The following is a 20,787-nucleotide window of genomic DNA, read 5'->3' as shown; positions in this document are numbered from 1 at the left end:
TCCTTCCTTCTTTCCTTTCCGACCTTCCTTCTTACAGTTTTGCTCTTCTCGTTAGCACCCACAGCCCATCTTCTCTCAGCCCCCATACACAAACCCTAGCAAATGAATTTCTTAAATTGAGTACAGAGTGTAAATATACCTAAAGGCAAAAAGGAGGAGCAAATTATAATGTTTCAGAAAGTATCCCCTCCCCCATACATAATCCATATTCATTATGGATGAAATATATTTTAGACTCCAAAGCTTTCAGGCTGCATCTTTTCATAACTATTTTATTGGAAGTAGAGAAGTAACCATTAAGCAACCCCCTCCTTTCTTTCTTTCTTTCTTTTTTTTTTTTTTTTATAGAATCCTAAGTCTAAAGGAAATGAATTTTAGGAAAACAGATTTCACTAAAATCAGTGATTGTACAAAAGACCCAGACACAGGTCAAAGAGACCAAGAAATCCAGAAGATATTGTTCCTTCTACAGAACACCTACCAATGGCAGAGGGCAGAGGACAGTAACAAAAGAAAGATTGTAAAGGAAAGAACACAGATCAACTGGTTGGCATCCAAGCTCCATAGGACCTGTCTCAACACAAATAATAAAAATAACATAAAAAAATAAAATAAAATAAAATAAATAAAAAAGGAGAACTCTTCCCTCTTCACATCCATGTATCCTAGTGGTTCTATCCGATCAGTGGTAGGTGGCTAAATCTGGCATTGACTGAAAAGAGAAACCTTCCTAAAGTGTAGCTAAGAGGTCGTAATTAAAAAGAACAGTCATTCTATGTGCTTAGTCTCTTAGATAAAATTGTTTCACTCTTGTAGAGACAGGACTAAGGAGGAGAAGTAGTAGTCGTAGTAATAATAATAGCTGACGTATCTTGCTGGTCAATTGTGCATACCGTAAACTTCGCCAACATCACTCATTTTATTGCTTTTGGAACCCGATAAGGTTAAGTGTTATTAGTCCCACTGTGGATGGGGACCAAAAACCTAAACACAGCATTTGACTGAACCAAGACTTGATTAATAATAGCAATAGCTAACATTTAATGAATTTTGTTTCAGACACCTATTTTGATCTTGTGTATTAATTCCTTTAGTCATCATGGAATTCCTGCAAGAAGAGAATTCCTATACTCTCACTTTACAGAGACTTAGGCCCACGTGTTATACAACTAGTAAATGATGGAACCAGGGTTACATAGGGAGTTATGTAGGAATAGGTAGAAAATGATGGAGCCAGAGTTCTAAACTAGGCAGCCTTGATCTGTAGGTGTGACTTCAAATCCAGATCTCTCTTAACCACAGTGCTATACTGCTACCCAAGTAGAATCATAATTACACTATTTAAAAAAAAAAAAACTATAGTATATGGAATACATAAGCCATGAATGTGTATGTCTGAAAAAACATAGGCATGATCCACCAATCAGCTAAGGCCATTCACATTCATAAACTGGGCTGGTGCCCAGAAATGACCAATTCTTTTTTTCTTTAATCTGACTAATAAATTCTGTTTCCATAATGAATTATTAATACGGTAAAACAGAGTCCTTGGTACCTATTCAAGTGAGGCCTTTTAAGCTTATGCAATATTCTTGTTGCTGAATTTTCTTGCATTTCTTTTAAATTCAGGTTAAAGTTTCACCTCTCCGTCTGGTTATTTATTATTAAGGCAAAGTAATTTGTAGTCTATCATCATGTATAATTTCCTCTTGAACAGATAGGTAATAAGACAGGCAGACAAATATGAGCATTTCTAAGTGGGAAAAGACCAATTAAATCACCTGCTGTAGAAGCACAGTATAAATACCATCTTGTTGGCTAGGACATGAAGCATAGTTGCTTTCAAACTGGTCTAGGGGAATTAAATGTCGCAAATTTGATTTGCATTTTCTGCAGCTCTTAGGCCAGTAGAGAAACATGAGGTTTAAACTCTGTTCTTAGGGTTGTCTATCTGCAGATCTTTCTGGTCTGAAAAATAGTTCTCTCACACCTATTTTGATGCCATACTTTATTATTAGGAAGAAATAGATTTCAGTTCTGAGAAAGACTTGTAATCTCCAGCTTGAAGAACATTCCATGATTTAATCCATGGTTTTGATAATAATTCTGGAGTCACAATGGATATAGATGATACTTCCTGGGAGTACAAATACACAGCTTTTTCAGCAAAATACATAATGAAAGGGAGTTAATAAAGTTCATCCTTGTGGGTAATGCTGGGGTTTTTAGCATGGCCTCTTCACAGGGCTGGCATGACAGTAAAATTCCACAGCATCCCCACGTGATGTAGAACTCCACAGCATCCTTTTGTGGCAGGAATGATCAAATCTATTTTTGATGTGAAAAAAAAAATTGGGGAGTCCTCAAGTGAGTACCTGGTCCACACTAGCAAAGGGATCCAGGCCTTACTGGAATCAAGGTGGGAAACAGCATGAGTTTTAGACTTGATTTAAGTTCCCCTCTCGATTCTGCCAATTATTAGAGCTTTATGGAAACTCAGAGAAGGCTGGTAATTCAGGACTTCTTTAAAACCACACTTACAAAAACACTTGCTCAGTATTATCTAGAGATTGAGCAGAGAATGAGGGCAAATGGATTAGAAAGACTTTGGAATGGAACTTAGCTGCTCCTGTTTTAAACATGCCTCTGACCACAATCTGAACTTTCTTCATGATTTAATTGCTTATATTTTATGCCCTGTCTTCCCCACCCACATGCTTATTAACACAATTGGTTGTAAGATCAAGCCTCGCCTGTCTTTGTCAGCAACGCATGCCCAGTGCCTGGAAAACAGGCCTAATAATGGCAGGCACTCAGTGAGTATTTGCTCAATTAATCAGTCCAGTCAAGTTTATTTTGAAGATTAAATGAGGTATGACATGTTAGATTATTCTGACTTTCAAAAGGAATACAATAATATTTCTGAAGCTTCTGTAAGATTAAGTGGTCATTTCTGTAAGAGAAAAGACTTGGTATTATTTTAAAATATGAAATATGTATTTTATAAATAGGGTACATGTTTAATCTGCTTTTTTCTAAGACGAACTGGCATAGAAGGTAAATTATGCAGGCCTCTCTTGCTGTAAGTCTATTTTTCATTTAACTGTTTCAATTATTTATCACTCAAAAGTATAAAGAGCTTCATCTGCTTACATATAAATCTCAAACTGATTGTAACTTATAAATCATAGAATGTTGGGTTGGAAATTGCCTTGTATAGAAACCAGTAAAACCCCAAATGTGGAAACAGAGGGCCCCAGATATTGAAGGATTAGCTATACTATAGAGCCGGTCAGGGGTAAAAGGACCTCAACCTTTAGAAAACTGATTCCATGTCCCATTTCTTTTCCAATTTCCATTTAGTTAAGTTTCAAAGACCATCACAGATACATGCTCCCCCATCTTTGGTAGGGTACTTTCTATGAGATGGTTGGTCCGACCCAATGACTTTACTAATAACACTTTTAGAGAGGCTTCCTACTCTTCCAACTACTACAATCGCCCAAAAGCATATGGTGTACTGATGATTATCATTAAGATCATAATGCATTAAGTACCTTAGAGAAGCTTAAGTATGTAATTAAATAAAGAACTCATTCAAAAATAAACACATGAGAAAATGGGACACAATTCTCCAAATTGGATAATGATCAAGAAAATCTCTAACTGCTCATCCTGCCATTGCTCTGGTCAAATCTACTCTGGGACCTGATGCAAAAGAGAGAGTTTATAAAATTTTCCTTCAAGTAACAAATGAGCAAGCCACATTGAGAAAAACCATAAGCCGTGGACCCAGAGAGACTTCACCTGACATCTCAGCTCCTCTGGTAACTAATTCTGGGACCTTTATTCAACAGCAACTTGAAAATAGGAAGGCTAATGGGCACATTGCAGGCACATTCGAGAAGTGTTTGTAGGGTATCTGAGTGACACCCAAAGAGTGGTGGTTGTGGCGATTGTTGATGGAATAGAAAATAAGGATCAGTTCTTCACAGTGAGGCAAAGCACCATGAAAGGTGGAGAAATCAGGACAACCTAATCAAACATGGAATTGCATATGGGAGAGAAAATAACCCGCATCTGCTGGAATTACCCAACTGACCGTTACAAATTTCCTGGAGGAAGAGGGGAGGAAGGAAGATAACTAAAAGTATAATTGAGTGGCTCTCGATCTATCTTTCCCCTAGTAACACACATGCTGGATGGTGGTTATATTGTCACTCATTCCTGTGTGAAATTCCTGGGCAAGGAAAATCATTCCATGTGTTTCTATCCCACTCAAGATAGGCTATTGCAACACAAGTGGGCAGGACATTATTATTGAGACAAGCTAGAACCTGCTAGAACCTAGTGGACCTTCCAAATAAATAATTGCAAATGTACATTTTAACTCTCATTATTACAAATTTCTTGGGCTACATCTCAAGACCGATCAAGATTCAACCCTATCATCTCATAGATGAATAGACTGAGGCCCAGAGGGATTAAATGACTGCCTCAGAGTTGAACAGCAAATCGGCCACAAAGCAAGAACCAAATCCAGAGTTATTTTTACACAAATTATATCAAGACCTTAATGTTCCAAATGGCTTTCTGCTCCTCAGTGCCTCTCAAGGTACCACATTTGTGCTGTACACTTGAAACTTAAGTATTCCATGGTGTCTGTTCTTTTCTGGTGGGTCTAAATTCCTTTTCCCACTTCCTAGAATGGTAGACATTTGAAGAACATCTACTCTTTAATTTTATTCGAGGCGTACTTATTAAGGTCAAGCAAACTCTAGGTCTGGTGATCCAGGAGTACACCAAACCAAACCTCTGCTTTCGTAGTCTACTGGAAGAAATAAACACAAAATAAAATGAAATGAAATTACATTTAAAAACTAAATTAAAAATACGGTATTTTAGATAGCAAGTGTTAAGGAGGAAAATAAAGCAATGACGGGGTGGTACAGGAATCTGTGGGAGGAAGTGCAATTAATTAGCTGATGTATTTTTAATTCATTGCCACTTGATAATGAGAGACAGAAGACTGTGGGTAGGCACACCTAAAACATGCCCAATCATGTCCGTGAAATATCCATCAACCGTGTTATCTCCCTATGGAGCCTCCATTTTAATTAGGCAACGCCACATTTAAGCAGCAGGAAAACCTGCCTCTCGATCTGAAAAGTCAGGGAGGAAAATCAGATCCTAGTCAAAACTCCTGGAAACCAAAACATGGCAAGACGGTGCTCAGAAATGTTTGAAATATTATCCCTTTTTCTTTACATTCCTTATTATTACATTCTTTATATATTTTTAAAACATTATTTATTACATTTACATTATTTTAAAATTTTTACTTGCCTTATTCTAAGCCTGGAGCACTGTTCTAAATAGGCTTTTGATTGCGTATATTCTCCTGACTTCTCTGTAACCTAGGAATACTGTATCAAATGAAGGCACAATATAATATTCACATAGCAAGTTCCTGGATGATGATTACTAATTCTACTTCAGATTTGAAAATAAGGCTTTAAGATTTCTTCATTCTTTTTAGACACTGTTCATTTTGATTATTGTCTAACTCTCATAAGAATATATTTTCAATGTCATATTCATTGCCAATATAAAATCGCTGCTTTCCCAGTGATATATATGACTCAGTGTCATTGGCACAATATTGACTGACTTGTATAGGACAGAAAAGGTCAGAATGAGAATATTCTGGTCTAACATAGGAAGGGAGAGTGGGGTCTCCAGTGCTGTGATTGGTAAGTGCTCGCAAATTTTCACAGTACAAAGAGAATGTAAAAAATGGTTATGTTTGTTTGTTCATTTTCTTGTTTTTAATCTTTCCAATAGTATAGAAACTGAGAAAGGCATCTCATAAGCTTATGACACAACCTTCCCATCTAATGAGATCTCATGAGCACTTACTTTCAATTGCCTTGATTTTATTTTCCCATGGGATGCAGGCGGCTTTGAAGTTTTCAAAATCACGAAGAAATTTTGCCCATTTCTGAAAAGAAAGACAAATACAACAGTAAAACTCAGCCTCTTGTTTGCCAAGAGGTTTATCCTGCATCCCCATCCCAAAATATCACAAGACAATGAGCTTGGAAAGATCTCTCTGGTGCCACGTAAGGCTTTTTGTAAAAAGAGGAAAAGAGTAGGTTTTACTTGCCTCCCTGTTCCCCACCCACCTCCACACCAATTCAATTAAAAAAAACTTTTATGGATCCCCTGTTTTATAGCAAATAGGCTGAGACAGATCTGTGTATTCTGACAGATAATAAGGGAGCAGGGACTGAGTTGGCACCTAATATTAGGCGATTGGAAAATTGTACGTGTTTAATTAAATACTCATGGCATGAAGAAATTGATGAAATATGAATAAAACATAGCTCCTGCCTTGAAGAGCTTCTTACTCTACTAGAGTAAGCTGAACATAAACAAGTAACTTCAATACAGGATGGTAAGTGTGATGACATAGGACACTTTTTATTCTGGTACGAGTAAAGCAGCTAATTAAATGGAAAGTCATGGTATCATAGAAAAGGGAGGAAGAAAAAGAATCACACATTAGTTTTTATAAAAGACCTTCCTTCCATTTTATTCCACAATGTTGGGCCATCCATGGTCAAGTGGACCACAAGAACCACATGGAAGAATGGGAATGGGGCAAATAACTTTGCGTAAGTGCACATTATGCTGGGATCACGTGTGAGATGGACAGGCATGTAGGGCCCAAATAAGACTATGAGACAAGTCTGAAGTTCAAAAGATGACCCAAACTAGAGACAACCCGAATGTCCATCTACAAGAGAATGGATTAATAAATTGTGGTACCTTCATACGATGGAATACAGCACGTTGATAAAAATGGACTAGAGCTGGCACAACATGAACGTATCTCATGAATATAACATTGCATCAAAGAAGGCAGAAACAAAAATATAAATACTATATGGTTCTTTTCATTTAAGTTATAAAAACAGACAAAATTAATCCATGATATACAACATAAATCTTTCTATTTCATACTTAAGATTTGTGAATTTTATTCACAAAACCCCATCTGTATGGAAATGCATTTAGCTTACAAGTGGGGTAACAATTGTAAAGAGGGGACAATAATGCCTACATACCTACTTTGCTTTGAGAATTAAATATGATAACTTCATAGAAGGATTCAGTTCAGTGTTTAGCATATAGTAAATACTAAATAAATGTTCACTTCTTTTCTATATTTTCCAAGAACCTGTGTTTATATTGGTATATCTTTTGTTTTCCTTCTCATGTTCTATTCAATGTATAAGTTGATGTTCCTGATAGAGAAGAGCTATATGGCCCGAAAGCTTGTAGACATTCTGAGAAAGAAACTTTAATCCAGAACCCCTTCACTACCAGGGAATAAAAATGAGAGGGGCACAGCCTTTGCCATTTAGGGGTGAGAAAATCACACATGTAAGTCTTTTGCCATAAATCAATGTTTCTCAACTTATTTTTCATTATATCTCCTTTAAGGAGTATTTTGGGGCCTTTTCGTTTGTTTTCTGAATCATGCCCTGCCCCAAATTTTAATACCAGAGATATACTGTGTACTTACTTTATGTGTATACATGCTTTGTACATAGAAAATGTAAGATGCTTTCCCTCTCCCCTAACAGAACCAATGTTCTCCTCCTTAAAATCAATATGGCTGCCATTAAGAATGCATGGCATCAACCAAATTGAGTTGTGAAAATGCTTACCTTGGCCATCATCATCTTAAATGCAAACCACCGCTTTCCTTTCCCTTTCCCAAGGGCTCCTTCATTTTCACTCACAAATTTTTTTGCTTCTCTGAGAAAATAAAACAAAATAAGGGGTAAGGGAGGGATAGGTTAAGAATCATAGAATAGAGATAGTGGACATTTCATTTTATTAGGTTTGCAGCCTTATTTCTTCTAGACCCTTAGCTCATGAATTTAAGCTCTATTTCAAGTTCAGGACTTGTAATAGATGTTTAAGCTTTTTAATTCTGGCCAGGAAGAATAAGATATTTTAGTCTCATTTATTATTATTAATCAGCTGGAGTCATCAAAAAGCAAGTAATTTGTTCTAAGTGTCAAAACAGAGAATACTAATTCTTTTCATTTTTACCACATATAAAATTGAATCCAAAGTTGACTTCAGATTCGGGCAGTCAGAATGTTTATTTTTAAATATTTCCTTTCCGTTAAGCGTCTGCTTTCGGCTCAGGTCATGATCCCAGGGTCCTGGGATCGAGTCCCGCATCGGGCTCCCTGCTCCGCCTGCTTTCCCCCACTCCCACTCCCCCCGCTTGTGTTCCCTCTCTCGCTGTGTCTCTCTCTGTTAAATACATAAAATCTTAAAAAAAGTTAAATTAAAATATTTTCTTTTCTTTCTTTTTTAAGGATTACTTTTTAAAAAAGTAAGTCAAAGAGTTTAGGACAAACTGACGTAGAACATACTTTATTGACCTGGTATTTAATCTCATGAAACCAATTATGACTTGGAACAGAGGAGTCATATTATGTGCAGCAAATGGGGTTGAGGGAAGAAGGGAAAGGAAAGGAATACTTTTAGCTTTACCATTCCGAAAGGGCCTCAAATATAAACTTTAACCCTATTCCCAAATAGTTACACATTACAGTTGTCACAGTACTGTCTTTGTGTGTGTGTGTGTAGAAAAGCATCAACTCAGCAGAATGGTTAATGTTAAATATACTACAATTTCGTAACTTTGGCCAATTTTGCTATTGTTGTGTGTTTGACATGCGAAAAGAATTTTAAAAAGAGAGGTGGCCCAGGCTTGTCTTGACCTTTTAGGGGCCATAGAGGGCATCACCCAGAAGAACCCAAACCTGGACTGCCTTTCCACAGCTGCAACATTGTCAGTTGGATGGCCCCTGGAATGTGTGATTTTACAGGATAAGACCCTTCAACGTATGACTATAAATAAGCTTATTAACAAACAAAGTAAATTTTGAAAAAATGAAGTCAAGAATTTTTTTTTTTTTTTTTTTTGGTAAACTGTTCCTTAGCTACAGTGCTAAATTCATGATTTTATAATGCCCAGTGATCAAAACCCAACACGCACCTGCTGACTTAGCCAGTGACTCCACAGTGGCACCTCCTTACTCACCTGCACCTGAGTACCCACCCATATTCTGCCATAAAAACACAAGTGCAATGGAGTGGCAGGGACAGTATCCTCTCCTTTTGTATCTCCCACAGCACTGACCACTACTTTGAGCAGAGAAGGTGCTTAATAAACTTAAACCTTCTGGAAGTGGAGCCAAGAGGCATAATTTGAGATACATATAGACAGGGGAGCATCCAATAATTGTATTTTCCACATTAATTAATGCTCCAAAGCAAAGTCCCTCCTAAACTTTGGAATTGCACCCTTTTACATGAGTCTTCTCGGAAACTTAATGGGAAAGGGGCCTTGGGTGGCTCATTCAGTTGTGTCGGCCTTCAGCTCAGGTCATGATCCCGGAGTCCTAGGATCAAGCCCGGTGTCCAGCTCCCAGCACAGAGGGAGATCTGCTTCTCCCTCTGAGCCTCCCCTCTCTTGTGCTCCCTCTCTCACTCCCTCTCTCAAATAAATAAAGTCTTAAAAGAAAAGAAAAGAAAAGAAAGAAAAGAGAAGAGAAGAGAAGAGAAGAGAAGAGAAGAGAAGAGAAAAGAAAAGAAAAGAAAAGAAAAGAAAAGAAAAGAAAAGAAAAAAGAAAAGAAAAGCGAAACTTCCTAGAGCAGACCCCTGGAAAATGGCAAGTGTTACCAGACTGGCCTTGTTGTCAAATGCCCTGACATTTGACATGACCTCTGAGCTATGAAGATTAATTTGAAAATGGTTTCTAAAACATTCTACATATTCTAAAATGTTTAATGAAGCCCTATCAAAAAGTATAAGCTGAGGACTCATGGCTGGGTTTCTCCATCCATGCAATCAAGAAAACATATCCCATTTAAGCATTAACAATATGTTCTAGAGATGATATGGCAGGAGTGAGCATGGCACCTCACAAACATTTATAAAATGTTGAACTAAACTAAAGTCGACTCTAACTTGAGTTCTAACCCCGCCTCTGTGATTTGTCTCTATGACTTTGCCCACGCTTTTGACCCTCTCTGTACACATGTTCAGGAGGGTCCTGTTTCTCAGAGGAAGGCACGCGTGCCCAGGACTCACACACATGTGAGCATGATCTGCAGTTGCCCTCGGTTACTTTGTGGCCTTTAACAGGTCAAGATTCCTCAACAAACTAGAGGGTGAGCAATGGCTTCCCTGCTTGCCCAGGGGTAGCAAGAGGGTGCCATCATAAGTGTGAAAGTGTTGGAGGGATTATTACACAGTGGATTCTCCTGTAACAGTTGTTTCAGAACTGAAAATCTGTCCTAACATGATTGATGCATTACAGAACAATTCAAGCATAGCGCAAATTCTGTGTAAAATGTTGCCACCATTTTATATCCATCTTTGTCCATGTGTCATTGATGATATTTCTGAGTATTATTCCCCTAGCCCCAGTTTCCCTATAAGCCCTGTGGTTTCCATTGCCCTATTTTGCAGTGTGGTGGGTTTTAGGAACCCATACATGGTGTCATAGTGGAACTGGCCATAATTCAATTATTTGGCATCAAGAATGTTGAAATTCCTACAACCAAGTATACATAGGAATCATCACATCACTCTATTCTAATAAACACATAGAAATAGAGAATCAAACATTCTTCCTCGTAGTAAAATCAAAATTTGTTTTTCAAATGTAAATTGCCTACATTATGGGCATATTTGCTACTCTAGATTCTTAGCAGATAATTTAAAAGACGCTCAGTTTGGTTTTTTAGAGTTATATCGCTTGCTAGATGAGTGGCCAATTAGAAAACATGACTGCTTTAAACAGCCATAAATGTAAAGAAATATCTATTCTACTTTATATTTCTGACAAGATTTTTTAATTTTACGAACTGATGATTATGCTATAGGATCATTAAACTAGCAAGACTTAAGAGAGAGAGAGAGAGGGAAGTCAGGGTTATAACCAAATTAAAATCACCACAAAATTAATCATAAATCCATCTAATAATATAGGAACCTCTTTATATGGCACTCATAAGGTTTTTGTCAGTTATTATAAATATAATTTTCCTTGGAACAATCTAAACAAGGTTTTATCATTTGTTTCTTCAACTGACAAATTTTTCCTGATGCTAGGCATAGTTTCATATTTCTCTCCCAAGTACAACCCCACCCCACCCTCAACATACAGATTCTGACATTGATTTTCAGATAAAAGCCTGGACCTGACTCAACTCCATGTAGTCTCACGTAGAAATTTCTTCTCTTCCCTAATGTCCCACCTCCTCCATTCTCCAAAATACCTCCCCCAAGTTTCATACCAGAAGGATCCCTGAAGAGTCATTGTAGCTTCTTCTGTTTCCCATTGCCCACTCTTGCCAAAATAAGTAGAGAACTCAACTCATCAGAAGTCTAGGGGATGATGTTAAAATAAAACCAGGGGTTACAAGGGCGGGCAGAGAATAATTTTTTTAGTGAGAACAGATTCTTGAACCTCCTAATAGGATGTTCTTGGGACATAAGGAAGCACTTTTGCAGCTTGCTGGCCTAGAAGAAGGGACATTGGATGGGAAGAAATTGGTGACTCAGTGAGAGAACATCTCTTAACACTATTTTCCAGGCTAATCTTTGTTATGAGTTGCATGATTTCAGGAAAAAAGAAAAAAAACTAGTAGCTTCCAATCCCATCCTCTCCACTAACAGATTTCTTAACCAGAAGACATCTTTCATTGTGCTATTAGAAATAAGATACAAAAAGAAACTATCCAATATGGAGATGAGCACAGACTGATGCTTATCACACTAATGTGCCCATTACAGATATCAGAATCCAAGAAAATAAAGAGCAGAGCCTTTGAAAACTAAAAAGCAAGAAAACGTCTGTGTTTTTCCTATAGGTAATTCAACTTCCTACCCATGTGTATGTATCTGGATAATTTAAAGAGATTTTTTTTTTTTGCACGGATAAAATGAATAAGATTTTGTGGATAAACTTTGAATATCCATTGGCTTCAAACCATCCAAATGTCTGACTGAAAAATGTGTGTCATTCCCTTGAATTGCATTCAACAAAAGCTGCCTGCCAAGTCTATAATCCAGGCTCCAGGTCTTGGAGCTCAAGCCAGCCCTGGTACAGTATGCACAGCTCCCTGCACTGTAACCCCAGACCCAGGGATAAATAATTGAGTGAGATCTATTTAATGGCAATAATACCTGGCCTCATAATTCATTTATCAACCCTTTGTGTTGGTAATTAGAATAATAAGGTTTCATGGGCTTTCAAGAATACTTTCACAGTTAGTTGAAGGAGCACACTTTGGCCTAACTTACAAAATAGATAATTTACCCACAACACATGATATAGCCCTGATTACACAGGGGAGTCAGGACATGCTATGCTGTCTTTGACACATTCTCAACCCAGGGAACATGTTCCCTCTTTGGGTTAGGTTAAGTTGACTCTTCTTTCCTCTTGTTTTCAGTTGGATGGTATGGTTAGGCAACCAATGTATTGCTCAAGTAAAGGAAGACATTTCAAAACTGGTCTTTAAGGCAACTATAATCAAGACTTGTGCTCATGAACACTTCCCAGTAAAAGGGATCACAAGAATGAGAAATCTTTTCTTAGTAAACACTGTTGTTTAGAAAAAAAAAAAATCGACCAATTTAAATGGACTCCAAGTCAGAACTGACTTTTCCTAAAATAGTATTGAGTAACTGAAAGGAAGTTTCAGAGGTTGGAAGCTACTCTCATGCACAGAGATTGGCAATAAGGACTATAGGCCTCCTAGATAATAGAACTCCATAATTAGACTGGTAGTGTTATTTAAAATCAACCTAATACTGGAAGTGATTTTTTTTTTTTAAGGAGATGCTGTGGCAGTGGTGGTAATGGTTGGATGCTTGGTTGCATCATCTATGAAATGGAGATACTAATAGCTCTGTCATGGGGTTGTCCTGTGTTTTATGCGAAATAATGCACGCAATAAGTTTAGTCATAACACATGTAATGTGTCCATGGCAAACAGTAAGAGCACTATAAATAGGAACTATTATTAATAGCAATAGTACTAATAGTGCTGACTTCAATTTTTATGCCTGAGTTTCCAAATGACAAAGTTGAGAAAGGAGAAGATATTTCCAGGCAAAACCTCTCAGAAAGCCAACCCATTTCCCATCAGATGATGAGATGTGGGAAGAGTGAGAATTGTTCTTGCCACTAAATGAGTGGGAGAGACCCGCATTTGACACCCACCATGAGGACGCCGGTGTCCAGCTTCAGAAGACCCAGTTATGCCTCAGCCTGAGAGGATGCAGGGATGAATTCCAGCCTGAGTCCTGCTCCAGCCGGGCTGTGCTGCTCCAGAGAGCCTAGGTCAGCTGGGGCATCTCTGTGCTAAGAGGTAAAAAGGAATCTCTCTCCCTTGAATATGACTACATTCTATTCAATTCTATGATCTGTGTCTTATTGAGACACAGGTTTGAATCTTGGCTCTGTCACACACTAGCTGTGTGCTCTTGGGAGAATTACAAGACTTATGGATCCCAACTGAGTGTTCTTATCTGTAAAATGTGATGGGCAGCAGTAATGGTGGTAACAGCTAACATACAATAAATGCTTGCCATGTACTGGGCACTATTTATGCCCATCATCTCATTTAATCCCTACAAAATCCAGCAAGGTGGTAACTATGGTTACCCCCTTCTCAGAGATGAGAAACTGAGGATTAGATTAACGAAATTAGGGTCCAAGCTTTCCCAAAGAGTAAGTGTCCCAGCTTGTCTGGGACTGGAGCTCAGTGCTCCCAGTTTCCCCTGAATAACATCATTATCTACCTCACGTGATCGGCACAAGGACACATAAAAATAGAGAAGACATGGTACACTTAGCCATTTTTTCTAAGCATTTATTGAGTGTGTTTATTCTTAGCAATGGGTTAAGTGTTTTGAAAGAAATAAAAGAAACGTGGATTCTTTTCTGAAGTTTAAATGCCATTAAGAAAAATGAGATATAAGCCCATAAAATTGTTATATGACAGTGTTCAACAGCTTTAAAGTGAAAAGGGAGAGGACACTGGAGACCCAAGAGCTTGTTGAAGATGTAGATGAGAGAAGAATTAAACTGGGTATCGGAAGCACCGATAGAATTCAAGTAGGCAGAGAAAGGCATTCTAGGCATCGGTTTGTAGGAATTTTTCTAACAAAGGAGATATTTCCACCATGGAGCACATATACAAGCTCATATTCTTAGAGAGACTTACATTCAGCTCTTCAGGAGACCATTGACAGGGCTTGGCAGGCAGACCGTGCTGATTTTGCTCAGTTCATGTTCATTTGAATCAAACACATGCAATAAATTCTGAATACTGTAAACAGATGGATTTACAAGGCATTGCCTCAGAGTGAGAGGCCATTCTGCTTTGGAAGACTGGGTAAAACGATTCTGCACAATACCCGTGTGTTCATGTTTCTACCCTATGCTAAACATTTCTAAGTACTATGGAATATGTTTTCAAAATGCTGTGTTGTGATACTTAGGAGTGCTAAAAAAGAGCCTTAGTTTTCTGTTGGAACAGTGTGTTCTGCCTTTTGCTCCATGAGCGGGCAAGAAATTTCAAATGATGGCAGTTCAGTGAGCTCTGCAAATAATTGAGACTACCTAGTAAACTTGACTGCTTGCTACATGGCAAGCTTAGATCTAGAGGTCTGTCCTGAGCACTTGGCAACACAACTTAGGTGAGGTCACCCACAGAGCATTCTATGTTCCTGAGTGAACTAGGCTTTCTACTCAGTTGACTTGAAGTCGTACTATTTCACTGTTCTCTTGCATAGCCTCCCTTCTAAGCTTTCCTAATGCTTGTTGGTCAAGAAACACTATAATAGGATATGTGTAATATGAAACATTAATTCATCCAGAGAGTCGTGTCTTTATGTAGATATCCCAGTATGTATGTGTATGTACATGTGAAATAACATGGACATATATATACATATACATATATACACACACATATACATATATAAGCAAATTTATGCATGTATACTGTCAGCACATAATTAACAGCTATTTGAAAGAAGTGATTTATAATACTTAAAATTTCTAATTTTCAGGACTGTAGAAAGAAATTTTAGACACATTATATTGAATGTATAAAACCATTCCCCTTTCTTCCTTCCATCTAATTTGTCATGATATTCTAATATAATGTTCTCCAAACATTTACTGTAGGATATGCATTTTAATAAGGCTTAACCACTTTTATTCTACAGCAACAAGCTTATTTAAATCCCCCAAAGTAATACTCCACTTGCCATTCCTTGGTCATATACATAAAAACATCTTCAAAAATGACTTCATGGGGCACCTGCGTGGCTCAGTTGGGTAATGTCTGCCTTCATCTCAGGACATGATCTCGGGGCCCTGAACTCGAGCCCCACATGGTTGGGGAGGGCCTGCTCAGCAAGGAGCCTGCTTCTCCCTTTCCCTCCACCTCTCCTCCCTGCTCATGTTCTCTCTCTCTCTCTCTAATAAATAAAAATCTTTTTTAAAAAATGCCTTCATCATTCTCTTATTGTAAACCTGATAAAGTAAAGGGTTACTTTCAGAATTCGTACCTTACCCAAGATCTGGATGACACTTCCCCTAAACAAAAAAGATACATTTCTCAAATTAATCATATTCTGTGCTTATCCTGTACACATTTGCTTTCCTTTTATTGTTAATGTATTATGTCAAACATATTTAAAAGCATTTCTAGATAATTTGAAGTGGTAATTAGTGAATTTCTCTTCTTAATCAACTTTCAAAGATAATACATCTATGGATCGTCTAATAACAAGTTGTGAAAATTAGCTGTCACCAGTAGCTGACATTCTAAAGAACGTAAGTTAGGTAAATTGCTATTTATCAAAAATGGTTGGAGGGGAGGATAGTTTGGCAATGTGGGAAAACTGATTCAGTGTGTCTGAAGTTAAGAAGATGATAGTAACCATATTTTATCTATCTAGAAAAACACTTTAGAACTTTCTTTTGTCTAATATTTACTTTTTATTATAATTATTATCTTACGGCGTACTGTAAAAAAAATCCCTGTTTATTTGAACCTTGAGATTATTTGAATTCTGGATAAGCAGATATTTGTGAAAGGTAGTAAGATTGACTGCCAAGAGTCTCATGAGCAACCCTGAATATTGGCATATTTTAGACCCATTTTCCAATGACCATTAATTACTCTTCCATCAAGCATCTGGGCAGAATTGCAGGCTGATTTAATAAGGAGGGTATTTGGGATTTTGAGGTTGGTACAAGAGCCATAAATGCCTTCACAGCTCTCTAAAAGAGATGGGAGCTGGAGCCCAGTGGGCCACCTGAAAAGTTTGCAAAACCAGGGTGAAGAATAGAACACCTTCAGGTAACTCTGGTAAAATGGTACACTGTAGATAGGAAAGATTAAATAAATCATGAAAGAAATAAAGAAGAACTTTTGGTGGGCAAAAGTATATGTATCCCCAATGTTTCAGAGCTGACTTCTTTGGCAACTGAAAAAGTTTCAAGTCTCAAGGAAAAAAACAAAACAATTTTCTCATGTGGTTCCTATCGGCATCCTTTAAGGGAGAAATTCAAAATATTATTTGGAAAACATTATTAAAATTATCCATAGTGATTTTTCTAACCACTCACAATAACACAGCAAATATGAACAAGCTAAATCCAAAAAGAAAGAATTGTCAGGATCATTGTTCTTATTTAATAGGAAAGATTACTTCTTATGCAATGAAAATGATAAGAGAGGCAATTGGTACAGGTGAACTCAAATGTGAATGATAAGTCAGAAGAGATTTCAGATCCCAATCAAGACTCGATTATTGTTAAATAAAAAAATGTCCTCTTAATGTTGAATTTTAAAAGGAGAAAAAAGAAAAAAAAGGGATAAACAAAATCAGACTTTTTTTTTTTTAATCAGATTCTTAAATACAGAGAACAAATGGGTGGTTGCCAGAGGGGAAGTGGGTGGGGGATGGGTGAAATAGATAAAGGGGGTTAAGAGTTCACTTATCAGAGAGCCCAGAAATGGACCCTCAACTCTATGGTTAACTCATCTTCAACAAAGCAGGAAGGAATGTCCAACGGAAAAAAGACAGTCTCTTCAACAAATGGTGTTGGGAAAATCGGACAGCCACATGCAGAAGAATGAAACTGGACCATTTCCTTACACCACAAACAAAAATAGACTCCAAATGGTTGAAAGACCTCAATGTGAGACAGGAGTCCATCAACATCCTAAAGGAGAACACAGGAAGCAACCTCTTCGACCTCAGCCGCAGAAACTTCTTCCTAGAAACATCACCAAAGGCAAGGAAAGCAAGGGCAAAAATGAACTCTTGGGACTTCATCAAGATAAAAAGCTTTTGCACAGCAAAAGAAACAGTCACCAAAACCAAAAGACAACCGACAGAATGGGAGAAGATATTTGCAAATGACATATCAGATAAAGGGCTAGTATCCAAAATCTATAAAGAACTTATCAAACTCAACACCCAAAAAACAAATAATCCAATCAAGAAATGGGCAGAAGACATGAACAGACATTTTTCCAAAGAAGACATCCAAATGGCCCACAGACACATGAAAAAGTGCTCAACATCGCTCGGCATCAGGGAAATCCAAATCAAAACCTCAATGAGATATCACCTCACACCCGTCAGAATGGCTAAAATTAACAAGTCAGGAAACGACAGATGTTGGCGGGGATGTGGAGAAAGGGGAACTTTCCTACACTGTTGGTGGGAATGCAAGCTGGTGCAGCCACTCTGGAAAACAGTATGGAGGTTCCTCAAACAGTTGAAAATAGAGCTACCATACAATTCAGCAATTGCACTACTGGGTATTTACCCCAACGATACAAATGTAGGGACCTGAAGGGGTACGTGCACCCCAATGTTTATAGCAACAATGTCCACAATAGCCAAACTGTGGAAAGAGCCAAGATGTCCATCGACAGATGAATGGATAAAGAAGAGGTGGTATATATACACAATGGAATATTATGCAGCCATCAAAAGGAATGAGATCTTGCCATTTGCAACAACATGGATGGAACTGGAGGGTGTTATGCTGAGCAAAATAAGTCAATCAGAGAAAGACAGGTATCATATGACTTCACTGATATGAGGAATTCTTAATCTCAGGAAACAAACTGAGGGTTGCTGGAGTGGGGGCGGGGTGGGAGGGATGCGGTGGTTGGGTGATAGACATTGGGGAGAGTATGTGCTATGGTGAGAGCTGTGAATTGTGCAAGACTGCTGAATCACAGATCTGTACCTCTGAAACAAATAATGCAATATACGTTAAGGGAAAAAAAAAGAAGAAGATAGCAGGAGGGGAAGAATGAAGGGGGGGAATCGGAGGGGGAGACGAACCATGAGAGACAATGGACTCTGAAAAACAAACTGAGGGTTCTAGAGGGGAGGGGGGTGGGAGGATGGGTTAGCCTGGTGATGGGTATTAAAGAGGGCACATTCTGCATGGAGCACTGGGTGTTATGCACAAACAATGAATCATGGAACACTGCATCAAAAACTAATGATGTAATGTATGGTGATTAACATAAAAATAACAATTTAAAAAAAAGAGTTCACTTATCATGATAAGCATTGAGTAATGTAGAGAACTGTTAAATCATATGGTACACCTGAAAGTAATATAGCACTATATGGTAACTCTACTTCAATAAAAGAGAGGGAGAGAGGGAGAAGAGCAGAATAGGAGGTGAAGAGAGAAAGATTAAAACTCTGTACATACTCACAGATAGGGGAGGAAATTCTAGAATACAAATGAAAGACATTTAGCAGGGTGTTACTAGCTGTGTGAAACTACTTTACGTCTGTCAATCTCAGCTTTCTCATCTGTAAAATGGGGATAACTTTCTGTTTTCAAGGTGCTTATGAGGATTAAAAAAGTTAATGTGTGAAGCATCTCCTAGCACAAGATCTGATACATAGTTGACACTAAAAAAAAAAAAAAAAAAAAAAAAAAAAAAAAAAAAACCTGAAGATGGTACCATCCATCTCCAAACCTCATGGTCATCGTCATCAGTAACTCATGATTTGGAAAAGAAACTGGACTTCAGAGTGTGAATCCAGATTGTAGAGCTCACTGATTTGTTAAGCTTGTAAACTTTATTAATTACTGGGGAGATACTGAAGGCCTTGAACATAAGGATGACATGTTCAAAGTGGTATTTAAAAAGAACACCCTGGCTATCGAGCATGAACACTGTCTTTGGAGTAATATAGACTTGAGTTCTGGTTAGTGAGTTTGCTGAATTATTTGAGACCATTCCATTATGCTATGGTAATGGATGGAACTCATCAGAAATATTAAGCATAGACAGTAAGAAAGCTCTTGGTTCATAATATTCAGGTGAAACTCACAGGCAGGGTAAATTTGGTGTGTCTTGACTATGTAGTCACACAGAACCCCATACTCAGGTGGGCCCAGTGCCTACTTTAATGCTCTGCCATTGGTACCTTGAAATCCTTAATAATTGAAATTCTGAATTATTTTTTTTAACAAAGGGCCTTACATTTTCATTTTCACCAGATCCTGCAAATTATGTAGCTGGTTCAGCACATAGGATGTGTTAAGTATAGCTAATAAATAAGCCTGTAGCATGTGACACATAGGCATAATTAATAAGATGTGTTCCAATACAGGTCGTGAATAAGTTAGTAACCTGTAATACCTGCCCAAGAAAGACAGAAAATAGATGGAAAATACGATGAACAAATAAGAATATTATAGTTAGAAGTGGATGGGAAGGCCAACTTATGATCCTGTCACTTTGAGACTGATTATCTGTCGCCACTAAACTGACCACCCATTGGTGTCATCCAATATGTTTCTGTTCTCCTCATGTGTGTTCTGCTCAAGAAAAGCAGCTACAACTTGTAGCATTTCAACAGGCTAATTGACAAGGTACTACTATAGTCAAGCATACTTGCTCTGTGTCATTCTGATAGAGCAAATGCCTATCATTGGCCTGTCATCTTCATTCTACAGGATCCTTTGGGACATCTGTCCTCTTTTTTGTTTGTTTGGTTTTTTGTTTTGTTTTGTTTTGTTTTGTTTTGTTTTGTTTTTTAAGAGAGAAAGAGTACACGTGCAAGCTCAGGCAGTGGGAGTTAGGGGGTAGAGGGAGAGGGGGAGATAGAGAGAGAGAATCTTAAGCAGACTCCACAGTCAGCACAGAGCCCGATGTGGGGCTCGATCTCACAACCCTGAGATCATGACCTGAGCCAAAATCAAGAGTCAGACGTTTAACTGACTGAGCCATCCAGGTCCCCTGGGACCTCAGTCCTCTTAACCACACCATCAGTAGAATAAGAGAGGCAGGGCATGTGAACACGGTGAAATCCAGGATTCAAGAAGTGTGATCCTGTGGCCTACTATGCCACCCTATTGCCATTCCTTCCTGCCATGTTTATTTATCCCATCTATTTGCTCTCACTTGTCACTATACTTTAACGTGACTTAATAGACCGTGTGATTTGAGCATGTTAGTTTGCTCTACAAACCCCTCAGTCCCATGACCACTGGTAGAGCTTGCCCAGTAGTAGACTTAAAGATCTCCATCTCATCAAAGTAATTTTCTACACAAGTTCAAATCATGGGTCTACCACTTAATAGGTGTCTGAACATAAACAATTAC

At 38.0% G+C, this 20,787-nt stretch overlaps 1 protein-coding gene across 1 annotated transcript in view; it reads right to left on the bottom strand.

Annotated features, from left to right (window-relative positions):
* TMC1 (transmembrane channel like 1) overlaps positions 1-20,787 on the bottom strand; it is a 146,324-nt gene that overhangs the window by 75,990 nt on the left and 49,547 nt on the right. The window contains exons 6-7 of the mRNA XM_088019128.1: positions 7,737-7,827; positions 5,920-6,001 (exon numbers count right to left, since the gene is read on the bottom strand). Coding sequence (XP_087875254.1) covers positions 5,920-6,001; positions 7,737-7,827 — 173 coding nt within the window. The remainder of the gene's footprint in view (positions 1-5,919; positions 6,002-7,736; positions 7,828-20,787) is intronic.

The sequence above is a fragment of the Eumetopias jubatus genome, unplaced genomic scaffold, assembly GCF_037043125.1.
Source record: "Eumetopias jubatus isolate StellerSeaLion01/CBP00866 unplaced genomic scaffold, mEumJub1_p1.0 scaffold_15, whole genome shotgun sequence".
In the NCBI taxonomy this organism is placed as follows: Eukaryota; Metazoa; Chordata; class Mammalia; order Carnivora; family Otariidae; genus Eumetopias; species Eumetopias jubatus.
Note: the sequence above shows the minus strand (reverse complement) of the source record. Positions and strands in the feature narration are given on the sequence as shown.